The sequence below is a fragment of the Lissotriton vulgaris genome, chromosome 1_1, assembly GCF_964263255.1.
Source record: "Lissotriton vulgaris chromosome 1_1, aLisVul1.2, whole genome shotgun sequence".
Lineage (NCBI taxonomy): Eukaryota > Metazoa > Chordata > Amphibia > Caudata > Salamandridae > Lissotriton > Lissotriton vulgaris.
In genome coordinates this window covers 1,028,956,102-1,028,975,904 of record NC_141685.1, presented here as the reverse complement: position 1 = coordinate 1,028,975,904, position 19,803 = coordinate 1,028,956,102, and the positions used below count along the sequence as shown (strand labels likewise).

At 43.5% G+C, this 19,803-nt stretch overlaps 1 protein-coding gene across 14 annotated transcripts in view; it reads left to right on the top strand.

The window, feature by feature from the left end:
* Nucleotides 1-19,803, top strand: part of CACNA1A (calcium voltage-gated channel subunit alpha1 A) — a 1,308,076-nt gene that overhangs the window by 503,243 nt on the left and 785,030 nt on the right. For 12 of the 14 annotated variants that reach the window (XM_086962030.1, XM_086962039.1, XM_086961973.1 and 9 more), the window contains 4 exons: nt 1,222-1,337; nt 2,709-2,765; nt 6,566-6,661; nt 6,975-7,184. In XM_086962030.1, the coding sequence (XP_086818156.1) occupies nt 1,222-1,337; nt 2,709-2,765; nt 6,566-6,661; nt 6,975-7,184 (479 nt within the window). The remainder of the gene's footprint in view (nt 1-1,221; nt 1,338-2,708; nt 2,766-6,565; nt 6,662-6,974; nt 7,185-19,803) is intronic. The other 2 variants (XM_086961990.1, XM_086961948.1) reach the window with 1 other exon arrangement.

Genomic DNA, 19,803 nt, shown 5'->3' with positions numbered 1-19,803 from the left:
GAATGGTGGGAGAGAGGGTGCTACGGAGGAGCAGATTGGAGAGAAGTAGTGGGGACTGGGCGGGTGGGTAAGAGGGAGACAGCAACATGGGGGTAGAGTGAAAAGTTCATGAAGGAGGCTACAACACGGAGCCCAGGGGGCAGTGAGGGATGAACAGGAAAGAGAAAGAACGAGCAGCTGTGTAGGAGAGGTCAAAGAATGCACGGGGGACGAGTATTTCACTGGGGCGGAGGAAGAGAAACACAAGAGGGATAAAGTAGGAAAGACATACACTCTGATCGAATCCTTAATGAAAAAGAAAAACAATTTCACAAAAAGTGAGCAGTGGGAGACACAAATCAGCTAGTCAAGAGAATAGTAAAGACGCTATGATTCAGGTGAGGGACAAACACAAGATGGACAAGTTGGGACAAGGAAAGCGGTGGAACAAGAAGCAAGCAAGTGAGAGTGGTAATAAAGCCGGCGAATAGTAAGCAATGGGCGGGCTGTAAGCCCACTGTAAGTTCTTGGTAAGTCACGATAGGTCTTTAGCAATCTAATGGCTTGAGCTGTCGGGTAGGTTTGGACTAATTAAAGGTAATTAAAGGCTCTTAGAGCACTGTTTTCTTTTTGTTCCTGACACTGCCTTGACATTCCATGGAGTCCATGGGTAGGATGGGCTGTGTCAGGGGTGCAGAAGAACAAGTGATGGATAACAACTGTTGTACAAGAGTTCTGTTCAGTATACGTCCAAAAACGAACCCACATAATAGAAAGCATTCTTTTCAGCTGCTGTTTCCTGAGAGGACAGGACAGTGACGGTCCTAGTTCCCCAGAAATTACTATGTGCAAAAATGGCTTTTTGGCACACGCAAGGCGTGCTGTCTTAGGTGTGGCCTCCGCTCTCTGTAAATCGAGAAATACAGTGGATATCACAGATCAGAGTTGCTGAACCAGCACACCCTCTTGTGTAATGTTATTTGGTTGCGGCCCTCCTAATGACAACATTTTTCACAATTAACAAAAAACAATTGCTCTTTGTGTGTCCATGGTACCTCTGAGCTCTTAAACCTAAGTTTCATACTGAAATAACTATAATTGCATGCATGCACACATTCAACGTAGCTACACGCCACATTTACGGTATGGCGATTCCTATGTGGGAAACATACTAGGTGACACTCATTGTAAGAACAGGCCACCTCTTTAGACTCCTTCCTTCATGCATCCAATATTTTACAGGGAGTTTGCCAAAGAAAGGGAGAGGGTGGAAAACCGCAGAGCCTTCCTGAAGCTGAGGCGGCAGCAGCAGATCGAGAGAGAGCTGAACGGATACATGGAGTGGATTTCAAAAGCAGGTGGGAATATTATCATCGCTGGGAGATCCGATGGCATGGGTCAAGAGACGGTGTTTTGGGATCGGGAAATGTACAACTGTGTGATGGATGGAGGAAACCGCATGCTGTCACAATGCAACCAGAAACGGCATCGAGATGAATGTTCCACGAGTATAATGAGATCAATGTAGGAACATCATCAGACCAAGTAAAATGAGAAAGTATGTGTTTATTAATGGTCAGCATGCAAGGGATCTTTATTCCAATTACCACCTTGAAGAATGGTCAGTCCTAAGCTGGAAAGCTTAGCGGCTGAGACATTGTCTATGGGTCAAATTCACAAAGAAAAGTTTAAAAGTAAGGTGTATGTCTATGACTCGACGACCTCAGCGTAATTTTACACTTTTTTGCTGCTGACTAAATATGTGTAGTAGTGCGTCTGGAAACCACATAAGTCACAGTAGTGTAGTAGTGCACCTGTCTTGTGACTGTTTCAAGTTGACCCACATGTGTGATAGCGCATTTATTATTTAACACAATTTTTTTTTCTCTTTGGGGAAAACACTTTTCCCAGTTGAGAAAACCTTCCACTACGCCCCGGCTAATTTGGTAGTGATCATTTACTCCTTTCCATCCAGTAAGGAGAACAGGTAAGGAAAGGTCTGATTTCAGTTTGTGAATCCCCACAAATATGCTAATTTGTGAGCGTTCACAAAACTGCAAGGGAAACTACACCTTGTAATACCCAATTCCCACACCTTACACATGATTTGCTTGTGGTAGAGAAATCTGCATTTATCATTTCTACCTTCCAGGACTAATTTTGTGAATACATGGGAATAAGTAATTTAGGTATATTTAGCCATAAATGTATGTTTCAGCCCTAACTACTTTGGTGAATTGGACCTTAGATTAATTTAACAGCTTAGAGGAGGTCTGGGTTCAGTTATGAGCTCGGATGAGGTATGTGTTACGTTATTAGCGTTTAGGTAGTCTATTCTGCGTTAACACATGGGAAAATTATTACGTTCAGTCAGCTGGGAGAAAAACTATGTGCAGTAATCGGGGGTAGTAAAAGGTCAGTTTTCAGATATCAGCTGGGAAGAGATCTATGTTGAGTTATCAGCTGTAAATAAATCTGTGTTCATTTGTGAACTGGGAGGAAATCTATATTCAGTTATCAGAGGTGTATGCAAGAGGTCTATGCTCATTTTTCTTTACTGGGAGAATTTCAATGTTCAGTCATCAGCTGAAAAAAGGGGGTTATCAAGTCCAAAGACATCAGTGTGTTTGTTGTCAGTTTAGACTACTGTGGAATGCCAGATTTATTGGAAGTGGGGATGTGGATGAAGCTTGCCCATAGTTAAAATCATGATGGTCATTTCTCTACAGAGGAGGTGATTCTAGCAGAAGACGACACAGATGGTGATCCTCGACATCCTTTTGATGGTAATTCTTTTATACTTTCCGAGAGTGATTAGCATGTCTACTCCATTAGGAGTTAATCATGGAATTTCCTGTGAGGTAGGGGCGGTCCATTTCTGAAAAGTGATGTGTTGCATAAGCTCTGGCTAAAGGTACTTTGCAGGGCCGCATGGAAACCTTTTCCTAGCATGTGTTTGCCAAGGTAATTTTTGCATATGTTATGGTTCCAGATAAGACCAGCCATGTTCATGGTGCTGAAAAAGACATCCATCTAGGTCCACGCAAAGCATGAAGCTCAGCTGCATGTCGATGCAGAGGTTGTTCATCCACTTTGCATTGCTATTGAGCGTAATATCGCTCATGAACTTGAGTCCGGTGCTGGCATATACTTTACAAAAGTAACCCTTCTTGACTTTCTGCAACCAAGAAGCTTCGTGCTCTTCCTCAGGAGATGGCACAGTCTCAGCCAAGTCTCCTTTATTCCCTTTAGAACCGGGCGCGCCAACCCACGTCAGGCAAGATCCAGCATCTATCTAAGCATTGAGGGGGAGAACAATCTGGCTTTGCCCGTCCTCCATGCCTATTTCTTTCGACTACTACTCGTGCACAATTTCTATATTACTTGTTTTCTGTAAAAGCAATTCTTCGCTGATGTATAAGATTTTTGCTGGTGACAGGATATAGTTTATTGTTCGCTATGTGTTAACCTATAGGACAGCTATACAACTAGTTTGCACTAGATGCATCTTGGCGCTATCTCTCCTGCTTGCACTCTTTTATACTTTGTCTACTAATGTTCTTAATGAGTTCTTATCGCATTGGGAGGGCGTATGCTGCCTTCCACTGGCTCTTTGAATAACAAATGATCCAAAGCATTGGCAGGCTTTAATGAGGTGGTTCACCCACCTATGTCAAAGATCAAGGTCCCTGAAAAGCGCCTTTCTTTGGTCTCTTATATACTGCACACTGTAGATCTACCTGTTTCTCAGTGCCTCATTTGCGAGTTAAGAAGCTCAGGTATGGCACACACTCACAAGATGTGTTTGGTGGCTGAGAAGGCCTTGAGAGAGCAGCTACCTGAACCCTCTAGCCAGCATCTTTCCCTCTTGGCTGGACTCCAGCCAGGCCATATCGGTAGCCTTGTTCTTAATTACCTCTGACTTAAAAAAAACCCTTTTTTTTTGCTTTTGTCAGCACGCAGATCAAATACTTATGTCAAAAACCCTCTGTTCTTGCCTTTCCGGCAAGTTCACTACTTTATATCCTGTTCAAATTCGACCCTTGTTTGTCAGAAAATCTTCTCAGATATTGGTATAGATCCAGGCTGACATCTGCAGAGCCTGTCTGCCTAAGATTAAGAATTAGAAATGGCTGTGCATAAAGTCATATTGTTAAACATCTTCATGTGTTTGTGAAAATAACTTTCATTTCTTATAATAGTTCTTGAAGAACAGCATATAGTAGTAGTTCCAGTGGTCAACAATTTGATCTAATTATGCTTCATGAGAGCTCCAACATGTAATACTTCTGCAATAATTCTAACAAGAACTTGGAACATTTTGAAAGACGATATCTGCCCCAGTTGGTTACACTACTCTGTTGACCAGTGAGTTATGCCCACAACCAGGTATTCCAGTTGTCTACAGTTAGAGTATCAACTCCTCGATGTAGGGCCAGATGGGACCTCTTCCACATGCCTACACCGGACCCTGAAATCTAATGCTGTTGGCGCCGGGTCGGTCCCTCTTATCTCTGTTTACTATAATGATGATTGGTAGTGGTCACAACACAATTCAAGCCTCAATTACTCTCTGCACGGGCTCTTCAAGATTTAAGACATTGAATTAGAGTTCTGCGCTTCTCTGACACACTTTTCATGAATGAAGGTATGGCGTTTGTTCGGGTATTTAAAGGAGGTCCCAGGCCCTTATATCCCGCTGCTATCAGCTTCCTTATGCGTTGCAGAGGATTACTGATAAGATGAAGGCCATGAGGTGCCACAGCTATGTCCTCCAGTGGGAGTGCCCACCTTATAGTCTAGGACACACATCTTTTCGGGTGCATGTGTGACTCTGGGAGGGGAAGCAAGGTGATCAAACTGGAGGTGTTGGCTGCAAAGCTCATGCCACACTGATTGAACAGCTTTGGCGTTAACCTCTGTGTCAACGTTTAATGGCTCCCTCCCTGTTTGCATTTGTGTATGACCTTGGTGTATTAATTGGTAGGTGATTTAGCCCCTAAGCATACTCGGGTAATTTTTTAGTGGAATCCGCTTGAGGCAGTTCGAGGGTAATCCAGGTGGGGGGAACTCTCACTGAGCAACAGTCCCAGACAGTGAGCCCACCTCTTGTCTGCCTCCATCATGTTACTAATCCTAATTATTTTTGCCTAGACTGGGGTCCGTCCATTCCCCCAACAGTTAATTTCTGGAGAACTTAGTTCCAAACGATTGACCTCACCTGGGAGGCATCACCAGTGTGTCCCCTGTGATCTCTGCGAACGGTGTCTCTGCCACGCAGGTACTGACCCCATTAGGGTCATATTTCCAGCAGTCATCCATCTTCCACCATAGTAGAGGCAGTCAAAGTTTAGACAACGTGTCTGAAAACAAAATGGCAGTCACAATAGGCAGCAATGCACCTTGCCAGTGTTGCTTACTCTTAATTTAGCTGCAAGGTTATGGCAGATCCATGTGGAAGTCCTGAAAGGATAATGGGTTGATTGGCAGATTTACCTGAACCATATCCAGCAGGCGAGCCGCCAGCTGCATTTAGCATCCCTATCTTCATTGTGGCTCCTAGGGTTAGTGCCCGCGCTGTCATCTTAATTCACCACAATTGCTGAACAGAATGGGAAAGCCAGCATATCCAAGTCTGACTTCTGAACCCATGGAAGGTGGGTCTAGGGAACAGCCCCAAAGCAAATAGCTCATTGGCTTACATTCCAAGTTAACGCTACCTCCTGTTTTATTTATAATATGATGGTTATAATGCATATTGTATATTTAGAAAGTTTTGTTTAAAAAAACCTTCAAATCTTCTCAGGTTCCTAAAAATGATTCTTGCTGTTATTAATACTGAGGTCACCAACGATGAAAAACTGGAACTACAGATAACTTACTTTTGTCTTATTGACTGGCTACCAACTTCCAAGGTGTTATCACTCCATGCTCAATGGGCATTTTCCTATTGCTGACTTTTTTTGGCCAGGAGATCTGGATTACTTCTATTCAATCTAGTTCATAAACATGCTCATTTATAAAACTACCCAACAGCCTTGCCTCCTTTGGTTTAGCAAGTCACATTTGTGCCTTGCCATTTGATGGAGCAGCTCTCCCACAGACAGTATAATGCTGAAGACCCGGTCCGTTCTAAGGGATATTTCTTCATAGTACTGTGGGTGGATAATGGTATAGAAGCACTGTCTGTAGATCATGTGGCTTGAGCACTGTATGATGAATGAGGGATGTTTTTGGATCCCACCCATGATCAAAACCTGCTGTCTAATGATTACTCTATGAGACCAGACTTTGAGGAAGAGTACAAATGTGCTGTGCAATGCTGCATGAGAACCATTTGTAAGAACACCACTAGCAGTAATGATGTAAGTGTTCCTGCTTGTAGAATGTTACATGTCCGAACCATGGTGCATGCCAGGTGACCTTTGGGGAATTGGACAGATCTAGCATTGACAAGCAGCTGTAGAATCACTCCAGTCCAAACCTTGTTTTGGAAGAGCCTAGTGGAACCTCATAGAGACATAGCCCCCAAAACGCAGTTGGCAGCCATGAATAACCGCATGTTTCTCTACTTGTACTTCTGTTGTTGGAGCACTGAGGAGGGGAACCATCAAGAGGAGTAAGACGGACCTGCTTAACGCAGAGGACACAGAAGATCCGCTGGCTGACATCTCATCTGTGGGTAAGAGGTTCTCTGCATCCATAGAGAAGCACCGCTTCTCTCTCACTTACTGCACCATATGAGTTGCTCTAATTCCGACATCCTAACGTTGGATTATAGATGTAATACACACATACACCCACACGCTCCACCTCTGTGGCAAAATGCTGGGACTTCATTTCATAGCCATCCTGCAACTGCAGAAAGCCTAATAAATAATCCAGGCCCTTGATGTGCGGGTGCTTCTGTTAATTGAGTTTTTGGCTCATACACTTGTTCTCTTTGATTTCCATGACTGGGATTACCCTAATGTCTCTCTTGTGTCTCTTGGCAGGCTCTCCCTTTGCGCGCGCCAGCATCAAAAGTGCCAAGATGGAGAACGCCTCATATTTTCACAAAAGGGAGCGAAGGCTGCGTTTCTACATCCGCCGCATGGTGAAAACTCAGGCATTCTACTGGACAGTCCTCAGCCTTGTCGCACTCAACACCTTGTGTGTCGCCATTGTCCACTATGGCCAGCCAGACTGGTTATCCGACTTCCTCTGTAAGTCCTACTTTTCTTGCTTTCAGGGTCTTTTAAAACACCAGCTCATATTACTAATGGTGGTATGAATTAGAAAATCATATTATGGGTTACAATGTAATTTATTACTAAACCAAAACTACGTACCTTGAACAGTGTCTACCAACCCTAGGGGTCCTTTACTGTTTGACAGCCTGGCTGCTAAATAACAATCAAAGCCAATTGGCAATATTTAATGCTACCCACGGTATCAAGTGGGTTTTTTCACTGAACCTTTTTCTTGAGGGCATGGCAGTGGAAGTTTTCAAAAAACGAAAAAAGTAGTATTATCGACTCCCTGTGAGTTTATTCCAAACTATGGTGGACATTTTGAACATTTTCCTGGCCATTGAGGTCATGCAATATGTGGTGGAGCCAGACAGGAAAAAATTAGTGAACATGCTGTTGGACGGCCCATCTTAATATGAGTGGGCCTTCTAACGCCATTTCTGTCATACCTGCATTCTAAATGAGGATGGAATACAAGAGTTGTGCAGAGGGTGCATTCATCAGTGTTAATCAGATGCCCCTTTACTGCCCAAACATAAAGGAGGCATTTACAGCACACCTTGTAGTCAACACCCCATGCTCAGACGCCACCACCACTTCGAGGCAGCCTCCCTGTGCCCAGTCTCTGGGTAATTCGTTTTTTTTCTTTTTTTCTTTAACGTTTCTAAAACTTCCAGTAAAACTAAAAAACATCTTTCTTAAACCCTTTCATATACTTATGGGGCCATGAAGATGATGTGACCATTATGTGTAGACTATTTACTGCATTTTCTTCCTTCACCCTCATCGCCTATCAAAAGACTTTGGCATCTGCAAAACATTGTATTAAAACTTTGAGAGCCATAGAAAGTATGGCTGCATTTCTTTGAGGGTAAACGCTAAACCTCAAAGAGACCCATTCCTAATATGTGGAATTAGTTCATAGGGTGCCTTTTCCTCCTACACCTTTTAATAAGAGCAGAAAAGGCCATGGCGATGAGGGACTGTGAGGACATAACAGGACAAGCTGATCTGTGCCTGCTCTTTGGATATTCTGCAAAAAATTTCTGTCGCTTCTAGTTAGCCTCTAAAACTCACTTTGCCACTTAAACAATCACAGACTACTGAAAATAAATCTTATTGGGTTCACCAATACTCTCATGACCTAATCCATCATCAGGGAGATCCTTCTTGTTGGCGACTGCCTTATGATTGATTACCTCCTTTATTGGTGTGCGCTAACATATGAGACATTCATATCATTGCCGACAACCCCGTCACTGAGACTTATGCCTTGGGTAACCTCACACAGCTGTCAGGAGATCAACACAGGCAACCACTCACCATAGAGTAAGATGGCCAAACCTGTTTGATAAAAGACTGATTAGCTGCACCACACTATCGCATTTGTAACACACAGCTCCAGTCTGGTCTACTACTCTTTTTGATTCCAGTAATAGCAAAGCTTCTTAAAAGCCACACTTGCCAAAGACAGAAAAAATCATTGAATAAATGTCCACTCACAAATGAAGCAACCCAGTGCATGTGACATCAATGCGGTGTCACACATTTATGAGAAGGAAGTCCTAATCCCTTGCAGGTCCTTGTCTAGGATCATGCTAGTGACCAGTGCTATGGTAGGGGTAAAGTCAACTATCACTGCTTTCAGCTTGTACCTTTATATCATGAAACAATGGTCCTTAGAGAGGAAAATCATAGAAACAAATGATATATAGACCATGATAGGTACTATATGCTTTCAATGTCCATCCGGACAAGGAATTTTTATTCAATCAATGCAATAATATGAAGGAAATAGGAAAACATCACAATACAGTGGGGCACAATCCTGCATCCAGTACATTGAACATAGGAGAAAACATTACCACAAAGAAATACACAAAAAGAATTCAGGCAAAACAAGAGCTTTCGAAGCTTGGCTTAATCAGGGAATGTATCAAGCTAACCACAATAGTAGCCACATTGGTCGTACACAATGGTTAAATGTGACACTATTTAGTTTGTCAACGACATTTCGATCCCGTGCTCAAATGATAAAGGGATCATCATCAGGACTAAAAGAATACAATGCCTATAGAAGAAACACAATGCCTGTTGGAGGAAAAATAGGAAGAAAAACAGGAGAACCTGTCAAGGAACTTAGAATGCAGAAAGTTTCAACATGTCAGCTAAATCATGCATAAATCATGCATTCAGCAGGCTCTTGGTATTCAACCGGACCATATGCTTAGAGGTGTGAATTCAAAACCAATACCCATAGTCAGGCAGTTTTGCGAGCATTGAAAGGAAGGGAAAATAAGTGAAAAGAGTGCCCAAGTAATCCACAGCATTGCGGTACATCAAAGTTGTGTCTACGTATGTGCGATTCATGCTGAGCAACAATCACTGAATTATGGCGCATCATTATGGTGCCTAAGAACAGAAATGAGGATTGGACATCACTATTATGAATCCCCTGTTGCTGTGACTCATGCCTCATTCTAATTGACTAATTATGTTTTTTGCAACTGTCTTCAGATAGTCACTAAACTATCTGCATTTCACAGAGTGACTATTGTTAATTGACCTTTTTACTCTTCACAGTCCTTTATAATTTAACTGACAAATCTATTCTGCAATTTTTCTGTATACATGCAAAAAGTTATACATGCTATAATGATTACCTTCTATTCACATGCCTACTTAACATCTCTGGATTATACCGTATATGTCTCATAACGTGGCTCAAATATGGTTTCACCATTCGAAAGGATTGAATACATGCCTCTGTATACTCTCACTGTAATGTTTAGCCATATTGGTTGTATTCATTCTGCAGTTACCAGGCTAATGTTTTATACAATATTACCCTGAAATGTTTATTCATGTAATTGCTGAGTTTTTAATTCCATCACGGCAGCTTTAATAAGTGCACCTACTCAAGTCTTTCTCCACTTTCTATATCCTCACCCAATATGGCCGCCTATTCACTTCCTATAATTTTCACGGCAATTCACCAGCCGCCTAGTTCTTCTTACCGTACCTTGGAACCATTAGCTGATCGTCGCCAGAAATCCTAGAGGTAAGCTCCACCTCGTTACACCCTCCGGTTCTACTTCAACCCCGGATGACCCATTGCCCTGCTTCTAATCCCCCCTTACCTTCTTCATTCACAGTTATCGAGCCCTAATCCAAAATTAATCGCATCTCGGTTAGCTCGCACTCAACCAGGATTTCCGGAGTGACAGCCGTCCCCGGATTTTAGAGAATCTCCCTTGACACGTTGCATTCAGGTAACTCCCGCTACAGGAATCACTTTTCTTGAAACGTGAGTAGTGCAGCCCCCACCCCTCGCACAATGCTTCCTTCCCCCTTTTCTTTTATTGTTACAGAGCGCCCTCTTCATTCAAGGTAACAAAGCGTTATTCCAAGAATTATTTGCATCTCGATTAGCTCGTAACCCGACCCGTATTCCCGGAGTGACGGCCGTCCCCGGAAGGCATAGAATCTTCTGCCCTGACAAGTTACACTCAGGTTACACTCGCTGCAGAAATACTTTTCTTGAAACACGAGGAGTGCAAGTTTCACCCCTCGCTGAATGCTTCCATCCTCTTTTATTGTTTGGCATCCGCTGAAACTTCCTACGCAAATCCAGGAGGTTTGCCATTCACTTTATTCCTGCCATTACCACTCTTGATCCGTTCTCCGCACGCACCTAGGCACAACTTTCTGTGCACCACGTACTTAGGTACTATAATGATGCGCCATAATTCAGTGATTGTTGCTCAGCATGAATCGCACATACGTAGGCACAACTTTGATGTACCGCGACGCTGTGGATTACTCAGGCACTCTTTTCACTTATTTTCACTTCCTTTCAATGTTAGCAAAACTGCCTGACTTTGGGTATTGGTTTTTTTAATTCACACCTCTAAGCATATGGTCTGGTCGAATACCACGAGCTGGCTGAATGCATGATTTAGCTGACATGTTGAAACCTTCTGCATTCTAAGTTCCTTGACAGGTTCTCCTGTTTTTCTTCCTATTTTTACTCCAACAGGCATTGTATTCTTTTAGTCCTGATGATAATCCCTTTATCATTTGAGCACGGGATCGAAACTTCGTCGACAAACTAAATAGTGTCACATTTAACCATTGTGTACGACCAATGTGGCTACTATTGTGGTTAGCTTGATACATTCTCTGATTAAGCCAAGCTTCCAAAGCTCTTGTTTTGCCTGAATTCTTTTTGTGTATTTCTTTGTGGTAATGTTTTCTCCTATGTTCTATGTACTGGATGCAGGATTGTGTCCCACTGTATTGTGATGTTTTCCTATTTCCTTCATATTATTGCATTGATTGAATAAAAATTCCTTTTTCGGCTGGACATCGAAAGCATATAGTACCTATTATGGTCTATATATAATTTGTTTCTAGTATTTTCCTCTCTAAGGACCATTGTTACATGATATAATTGTCACCCGAGGTCCTTAGTTACCCTTCGGGTTCCCTTGTTTGTCAAAAATAAATCTAGCATCGACCTTGCCAAGCCTACTGTCCCCACTCATTTACTGTGGAGGTGGGGATGAAAGTGGGAGATAGGGTGGAAGGAACAGTCTGGTCTTTATCACTACCCTCCTACCATCGCTCCCACTCCATCAACAGAGGAAATGACCCAGTAGATGAGTATTGGAAGGAACTTTGCTTTATCATAATCCCTACCCTTGAAATTCCCACTTGCTGGTTAATTTCTTGTTGTGAACAGACGAATCCTGAAGCAGTAATGAGGGACAGACAAAAGGGCAGACCTGGCCTTGAAATGTTCTGATCTCTAAATCAGAAACTGGAGGCCCACACCTCACCCCTACTATCTACTACAGGACAGTGCTCAGGAAGTAAAAAGCAACACCTCTTTTTCAACAAGTACTCCATTGAATTTCTGAGGGTAGCCCTGTCACCATCCTCTCTCACTTTTGTATCTGGGTGTCCACCCACCAGCAACAGAAATGCAATAGATAATCTTCTCTCTGGGGGAGCTGTATACACCCTCTATAACATGCCATACTAAACCAGGGACCTTTCAGGATGAATCCCACGGGTCCCAACACTTAAACTCTCACCGCACACTAAGGCCCTCATTATGAATGGCCCAGCATTTTGATATGATATTTAATGCATGGTATCTCATGCATAAAATCCAACACTAATGTGTTCTGATTTTATTGGCTGCTGTAATAATTGCATAGTCTGAGTTTTTGAGGAATAGCATGCAGATTTTAGTGTTTAGTGCACTAAAATCCGTATGTCCCGTGAAAACCAGTCTTTTCCCCTTGTTAAAATCCAGCAGGTTTTACCTGCCAAAATATAAAAAATGGTATGATCATTATTACACCTGTTAATTACCAGGTGCAATAAACACCTTACTGCATGTTATTGCGATCCATGCGATTTAATGGACCACTCATAATGAGAGCCATAGTCATACTACTACGCAACTGCTACTCTTCCACTGCACTTATAAACACCATGCAACGGAATGTCAAGAAAAAGGTCTGAGATTCACACTAAAATGGTTGAACGTCTCACAAGTGGGATTGGTAATCACGCTTTGTTTTGACATAGAGAAAAATTTCTGATCACGGCTAATAATTTATAAAACATGGTACGCTACAATCACCTCTTCATGTCAATCCCGGATCTAGACAGTAAATGGTGCCCTACTGATCACAGAACATGATCTGGACCTCACATTATCATGGACAAACCTAGGCCTCTGCACACATGCTAGATTAGCGGGGTTGCAGAGAAAAACAAAAAGTCAGGATACCAGTTTCACATGCGGTCAGATGCACAGGACAGGGGTACTCCTGTATACCATGCAGGGGACACTTATGTCTCAGCACATGGTCAACGTTTTGTCATATTCCTGTTCCATGCAGTAAATCCAGCTACACATCTCTAGTGTATTTCTTATCAGGAATAGTGTGGGAATATGGAACTGTAGTACATTTACCATTTGCCAACTGTTCGGGAGTGTTCTGTTACATAAAATTGAGGAGATTATGATTTATTTACCCATTCTTTAAACTTTGCTGTGTGTGCGTTTAAAGAGACATGTTGGGATGCATGCAAGCAACATCACCCAGACCTCCCCAGGGTCTCTAGTTTTCAGAAATGTCTGAGATTGGTATGCCAGGTTGCTGGCCAACTCCGAGCCATAATACTGCAGTTGTCCCTCCTAGAAACCTCTCACCTCTCCCCTCTCCCTCACCCCTCTCCCCTCAAAAACATTAAGTAGCATCCTTTTTGTCAACTGTGTCCCACACATGTTTGATGCTCTCACACTCAGGAGACCCAGGGGAACACAAATGTAGGGCATGTCCTAGCAGGGATGTTTCGCTTGAGGAAGACTGGAGGAAATTACCCTTTCTTTGGGGAACATTACTGAAAATCTGACAAACAACTATGTGTATTATCCTAGTCTTCCTTATCAGGGGGTGTGAGTACATAGTGTTTAAGTTGATATCGTGCTTGATTTGAACATGTATAAAGTGTGTAATTATCCAAACAGGCTGTGCTTCCTCTAGAGTACCATATGTGTGAGGCAGAATATACAGAACAAACAGATGCATTTTTAACAATTCATGAAATTTCGAAAGGTTTCTTTCAGCATGAATGGCTGCAATAAGATTGTCCTTCCCGGGCTCGGGCTGTGACCACTATAAATGCCTGACCTTCAATGTATGATTTAATATATTTTGGAATAATGAATTAGTGTAGCATGATGGATTGAAGTGATCTTGGATGAATGTAAGAAGAAAAGAGGGAGATCATATAAATATTAGAAGGCAGGATGTGTAAGGCTTTGTGACGAAAGCACAAGGCTTTGACAACACATCACTTGCATATAGGCAAGCCAGTGGAGAAGGGATAGAAGGGCAGAATGACAAGGACATCCGCAAAGACCTAAGATAAGGTAAACGACTGCATTCTGTGTGAGTTGTAGTTTATGAAGAAGATGAACAATTCTGCAAAAAGAGAGTTGCTGTAGTCCAGCCTAGAGATAAAAGTCTGGACTAAGAGTTTCCTAGAGGAACTGGGCAATGATTTTCTAACAATCTTCAGCATAAAGAAGTATCTGGAGGTAAGCTTTTTGATATGTGCCTCAAATTAGACATTGTCAGAAAAGATGTCTAGATGATGTACGCTGGAACCGGTACAGGGTAAAAACCTGAGTAGTCAGGCCACCATTTGAGGTCCAGATGGAAAGGTTGCCGAAACAAAGACCTCAGTCTTGTCTGTGTGAAGTCTAATCGAGCTAGTGTTCATCCAGCTTGCTGCAGAACACGGACACCTTTTAAACTGGTCCTATAAAGACACAAGTTCTCATGAAATCTTAGGATGATCTGAGTATCATTTGTGTAGGCGTACAACCTAAAACCATGGGATGAGATAAGAGCATTGAGTGAAGCAAAATAAATATTATAAAGTGTACGGATTAAGGAAGAGCTCTGTGGATCCCCAAAGTAGATGGTTCGAAAACCAGCTGTGAACAAACACATAGGCCAGCAAGGCTGTCCAGGAGGATGTCACAATAAACCATTTCAAAAGCTGCATATATATCTAGAAGAATGATGGCAGGTGAGCCTCTCACATCTAGAATCATCTTGATGTTACTGGCAGCAATTAATATGGTTTTTTAGTGCTCCAAGTGAAAGGCTTCTAGGAGGGAGCGTTTCTTATAGACAAGGTTTTGATACTTGTCTTATAATAGTGCATCATAATCAGTGAACCTGCCACTATTCAGTGAGTGGATCTAATATTACAAAATTGACTGTAAAGACCACATCCCCAGAAAAACGACATATACTTGGTATTTCAAATCTCTCAAAATTCAGGGCAGCCTATAGTGGGATTATGTGTGTCCATTTTATTCAAGCCTTACACTTATAAAGTGCTCCTGGATCGCACAGAAGTGGGACTAATGTGTGCCTATGACTTCAATTGAGGGAACAAGGATTACAAGTTATTATCTTTTGCTATTCTGGCAGTGGTATCTTTCAGGGATTTACATGTGAACCAGCTGCCTCTTACTAGTACATTTCACATATATTGCTTGATGCAAATGGGTTCCCCCATTCAATCCACCAGGAGTTTTTGCTTTTGATGACCTGCTTTTTGGACCTTTACTGTGGATGAGTCTTCCTACCTGAGCCTCACTCGCTGTAATTTCAAGGTAAGTGAACAGCGCATGTTTACTGCCAGGGCCCACCTTTTGGGATAAGGCCACTGCAGCACAGCTAGGGTAAGGGGCACTGGGCTGGTTACACATAAACAGGTAGGCACTCACTTGTGCACCTGTGGGCAGACTGCACATTTGAAACTACTGTTGTGTTCAGCCCGATTGGCCAGGGGTAGCTGGCATCTAGAACTTTCCACCCACATTAAAAACCCCTGCACAATGGAGAAATTGAGAGCAATACTCTGGACGGCGACAACACCAGAATCATAGACAGCTAGAAGAAGAAGAAACTTGATGCCCCTGATGGACTAAAGACTTTGTCTACAGATGACTCCCAGGGTTGGATGGGTCCTTCCAGGATCTTATGCCCCCTTAGGGCAAGTTGGGGAAACACTAGGACTCCACTGCCACCCTGGGTGCCCTGCAAGATGGCCAGGATGCCAAAGAGCCTGGGGCAGGCAGGAGAGAAGACGGCTGATGCAGGGAGCCAGTGAAACTAGCTCCCTGAAAAGACCCTTCTGAGGCCAGGAGCTTGTTGGAAATGCTCCAACTGGCTAAAGCTCGCCTCCAGGTGCAAAGTAACCAGAAGATAATCAAAATAGGCCCGACATGGCCTGAGATATTCACTGTTAAAGACTTGATATTTGACCCCCTTTAAACAAGAAAACAAGCGCATGGCGCTCTGCCATATCTTACAAGTTAACCCTGGGGTGGGCCAGAGCCCCAGTTTCAGTGCGAGGAACATATTCACTTATCTGGGGGAGAGGGGCACGCTTGGGATCCCCTTCCAAGAGTCTCATTCGGCAACTGGGAACCCCATCGCCCAGCGTGGAACCAGTGCCCATCTCTGGATCTCGATGCCTGAAGGAGAGGGGCCAGCAAGATTGACTAATTTCTGCTTTGGGGAGCCTATCCCCAGAGACAGCAAAAGACACACAACTGATGGATGGAATGCAGAACAAATTAAAACATTCACCCCCAGTCAAGATATCTGGGTTAAATCCATCATTCTTTTGCTCACCATGCCACCCCAGTTTAGACCTGGCCATATGCAAATCAGTCTTGACTCTGTGCCTTATGGGAAAAGTCCAGTCCGAACTGCCTAGACAGGTCCTCCCTGGACCAAAAACAGGCTTCCTAGGACCAGTTTCAGGGTTTCACCCCTCATCTGCCAGGATTACTTGAATCCAGTGGCACAGTGAGCCCGGGACCCACGTCTGGCATACCCGGCGCACTTAGGGCAAGAAAGCAAAAAACACACAATTGAAGGACGGTATGCAGACCAAATCAAAACATTCACCCCAGTCAAGAGATCTGGGTTAAATCCATCATTCTTTTGCTCACAATGGCACCTCAGTTTAGACCTGGCCATATGCAAATTAGTCTTGACCCAGTGCCTCATGGAAACAATCCAACCCAAACTACCAAGCCAGGTCCTCCCTGGACCAGAAACAAGCATCCTAAGACCGTTTTGGGGGTTTCACCCCTCATCAGCCAGGATAGTTTGATAGCCTTGAACCCAAAAAGCTTCTCGACCTACCAGACAGGAGCCTAAGAAGTCAGCTGCTCCTTTTCAGTAGGAGTCAGGAGGATTGGTGTCTCGATGGGAAGCCTACTGGGCTGCGGAGACCGCAGACTCCCACAACCATGTGCTCCCAACCTAAAAAGCCCCCCAGAATGTGTGTGTCATGGGCGGGACTGTGGACCCCATCTACTAAAAGAGAAAGAAAAAACATGCAACAAGGCTGCGTGACCCAGGCTCAATAAAGCGGCAGGATCCTCTGACACAATATTCACCACCCCATGCTGGAGCGCCCCATAATGCTTTGGAAGAGGCTAATAAGCATATTTTCTGCATTTTGGGGTGCTCCAAAATAGGCACTGGCATCACCAAAGTTTTGCCCTCAGATTTTGATGGGCTTAAAAAGATGTAGCAGCCCCCACAAGAATGATTTTACCTAGTGACCTTGAGTTTCTCAGATTATGGTAAACCGGACCCCCATGAAAGTTTTATGTTGTTTTAAAAATACTCTGCTTTGGAACATTTGTTCAACAGCTCAGGGATCATTAGTGATTGGTCCTGTGTTTACATTATGTTTTTTGAGGTAATAAACGAAAGTGTAATGTTGTTTTAAATACAAGTGCTCTACTGATGTTTTTGAACATGAACATTATGAATGCTTTTATTAATAAATGGTTGCAGTTAAATATGGTTAATTATTCTATTAATATGGTGGTGCTTTCTAGCTTGTTGGTATTGTTATTATATTGTGATTGTGAGGGAATTTATGAAGCCTAGGGCTACTCAAGAGTGTCTTGGCACTATACGGTGTGTGAAAATAAGCAGATACTTATGGTGATTACTGAGAAAAAAGCCAGATCTTAAGCTTTTACTTAAAACCGGCTTCAACCTTTGTTTGACACAGGTCCACCATACAGGGCCCAGGAAGGGTAAAAAGCGATCCCCTGCAGCCGCCAGACTGACTTTAGGGACCTTGGACAAGTGATTACCAAATAAGCGTAAAACTCTAGCAGGGCTATAAAAGGCAACCCTAGCCAAAAGATAGCCGGTCCAGAATGATAGAGAGCCCTATGCATTAACCCTGGGCGTAGGACTACGCTACGCTCGCGTAGTTTGCGCAACTACAAACTACGCAAATTGCACGTAGCACAGTGGCTTTCAACGTCAAGTTGGTGACTGCGAGCGAGCAAAATAACATCTGAGGTGAGACTTTTTCCTCGTTTGCGATCAGCAACATCAAGTTGCCGATCGCAGCGTGGAAAATAAACCTCCCTACGAGATTCTCAACGCGGGGAGGTCAGGTTTCTCATTACGAGTGGTCGCGTATGCTCAAGACCACTAGAAATGAGAAACTACCAGTCCTCATTGAGAAAGCTGCCGCTTGAGTAGAAATCTACTCAGTTCGCGTAGCTACGCGTAGTGCGAAGTGCACTTCGCGTAGCTACGCGCTACTACTACGCGAACTACGCCCAGGGTTACTATGCATTAAAAGGGCACCCAGTGCAAATTGCGCAAATGTTCCCATCCCCGCAAACCCAGAGCCAGTTGTGCCGCCACATTCTTTATGACCTGAAGTCTGTTCAGGAGATATTTTGGCAAACCTGCATAAAATGCGTTGGCTTAATACAATCTGGACATCACCAGGGCTAATATCACACTAATCTTTGTTGAAGATGACAAACAATGCTTCACTTTTTTTGCCATACCCAGGATGCCAAAACAAACACCAACCACTGAGATAATTTGATTATGAAATTACATTTTGTCAAATTTGATCCCTATGTTTTTTGTTGTTGTGTTTTTTTGCAATTGTGCCAATATTTGATTCAGAAATCACAGACAGGGAATAACCAGAATATAAGTCACAAAATATTAGAACATCAGAGCAAGCGCCAAGTCCAGCCTCCCTTTCCTGCGGAGGCTCTTGTGATGGACCGTAATGCTCAGTAATCAGTCCCTGATCATAGAGTTCAGGTGGCTTCCGAGACCAGAGCATTCTGGGTACCCAGTGCCATTAGGTCAGCTGTTTGTGGCGGGCACTACCTCTTTCCAGAGGCTTTTATGGCCGACTTGGTGGCTTTGCCAGCATTGGCAGCCTTCTTCTCAACCACCTTGATAACTCTGACAGCTACCATCTGCCTCATGTCGTGGACAGCAAAATGACCAAGAGGAGGGTAGTTTGAGAAGCTCTCCACACACACGGGTTTGCCTGGAATCATATCCCCAATGACTGCATCTCCAGACTTGAGTGCTGTGGGGCCATCTTCAAGCTCAATGCTGGATCGTCCCTAAGTATTTTGCAACAGCAGCTTGGGTGTCTGCCCTTTGACAAAGCTTGTAGTCATGCTTTACATATTGATATGGTGACCCCTTGACAAAGCCAATAAGTTTGCCTTATATTTATCTGTCGCAAAAAAACACAGTTGATGGACAGAATGTAGAACAATGTCATACATTCACCCCAGTACAAGGATCTGGGCCTACATCCATCGTTTTTTGCACTCCACACCACCCTGGGTTAGACACTGGCTATATGCAAATCAGCTCTGACCCTGTGCCTCATGAGAACAGTCCAGTCCGAACTACCAAGCCATGTCTTTCCCAGACCGGAATCAAGCATCCAAGGACCGGTTTCTGGCTATCAGCCTTCATCAGCCTGGATAGTTTGACTCCAGTGGTGTGGAGAGCCTGGGACTCACGTCTGAGTATACCCAGCACACTCGGGGTGAAAATTGCAAAAAAACACAGTTGATGGACAGAATGTAGAACAATGTCATACATTCACCCCAGTACAAGGATCTGGGCCTAAATCCATCGTTTTTTTGCACTCCACACCACCAAGGGTTAGA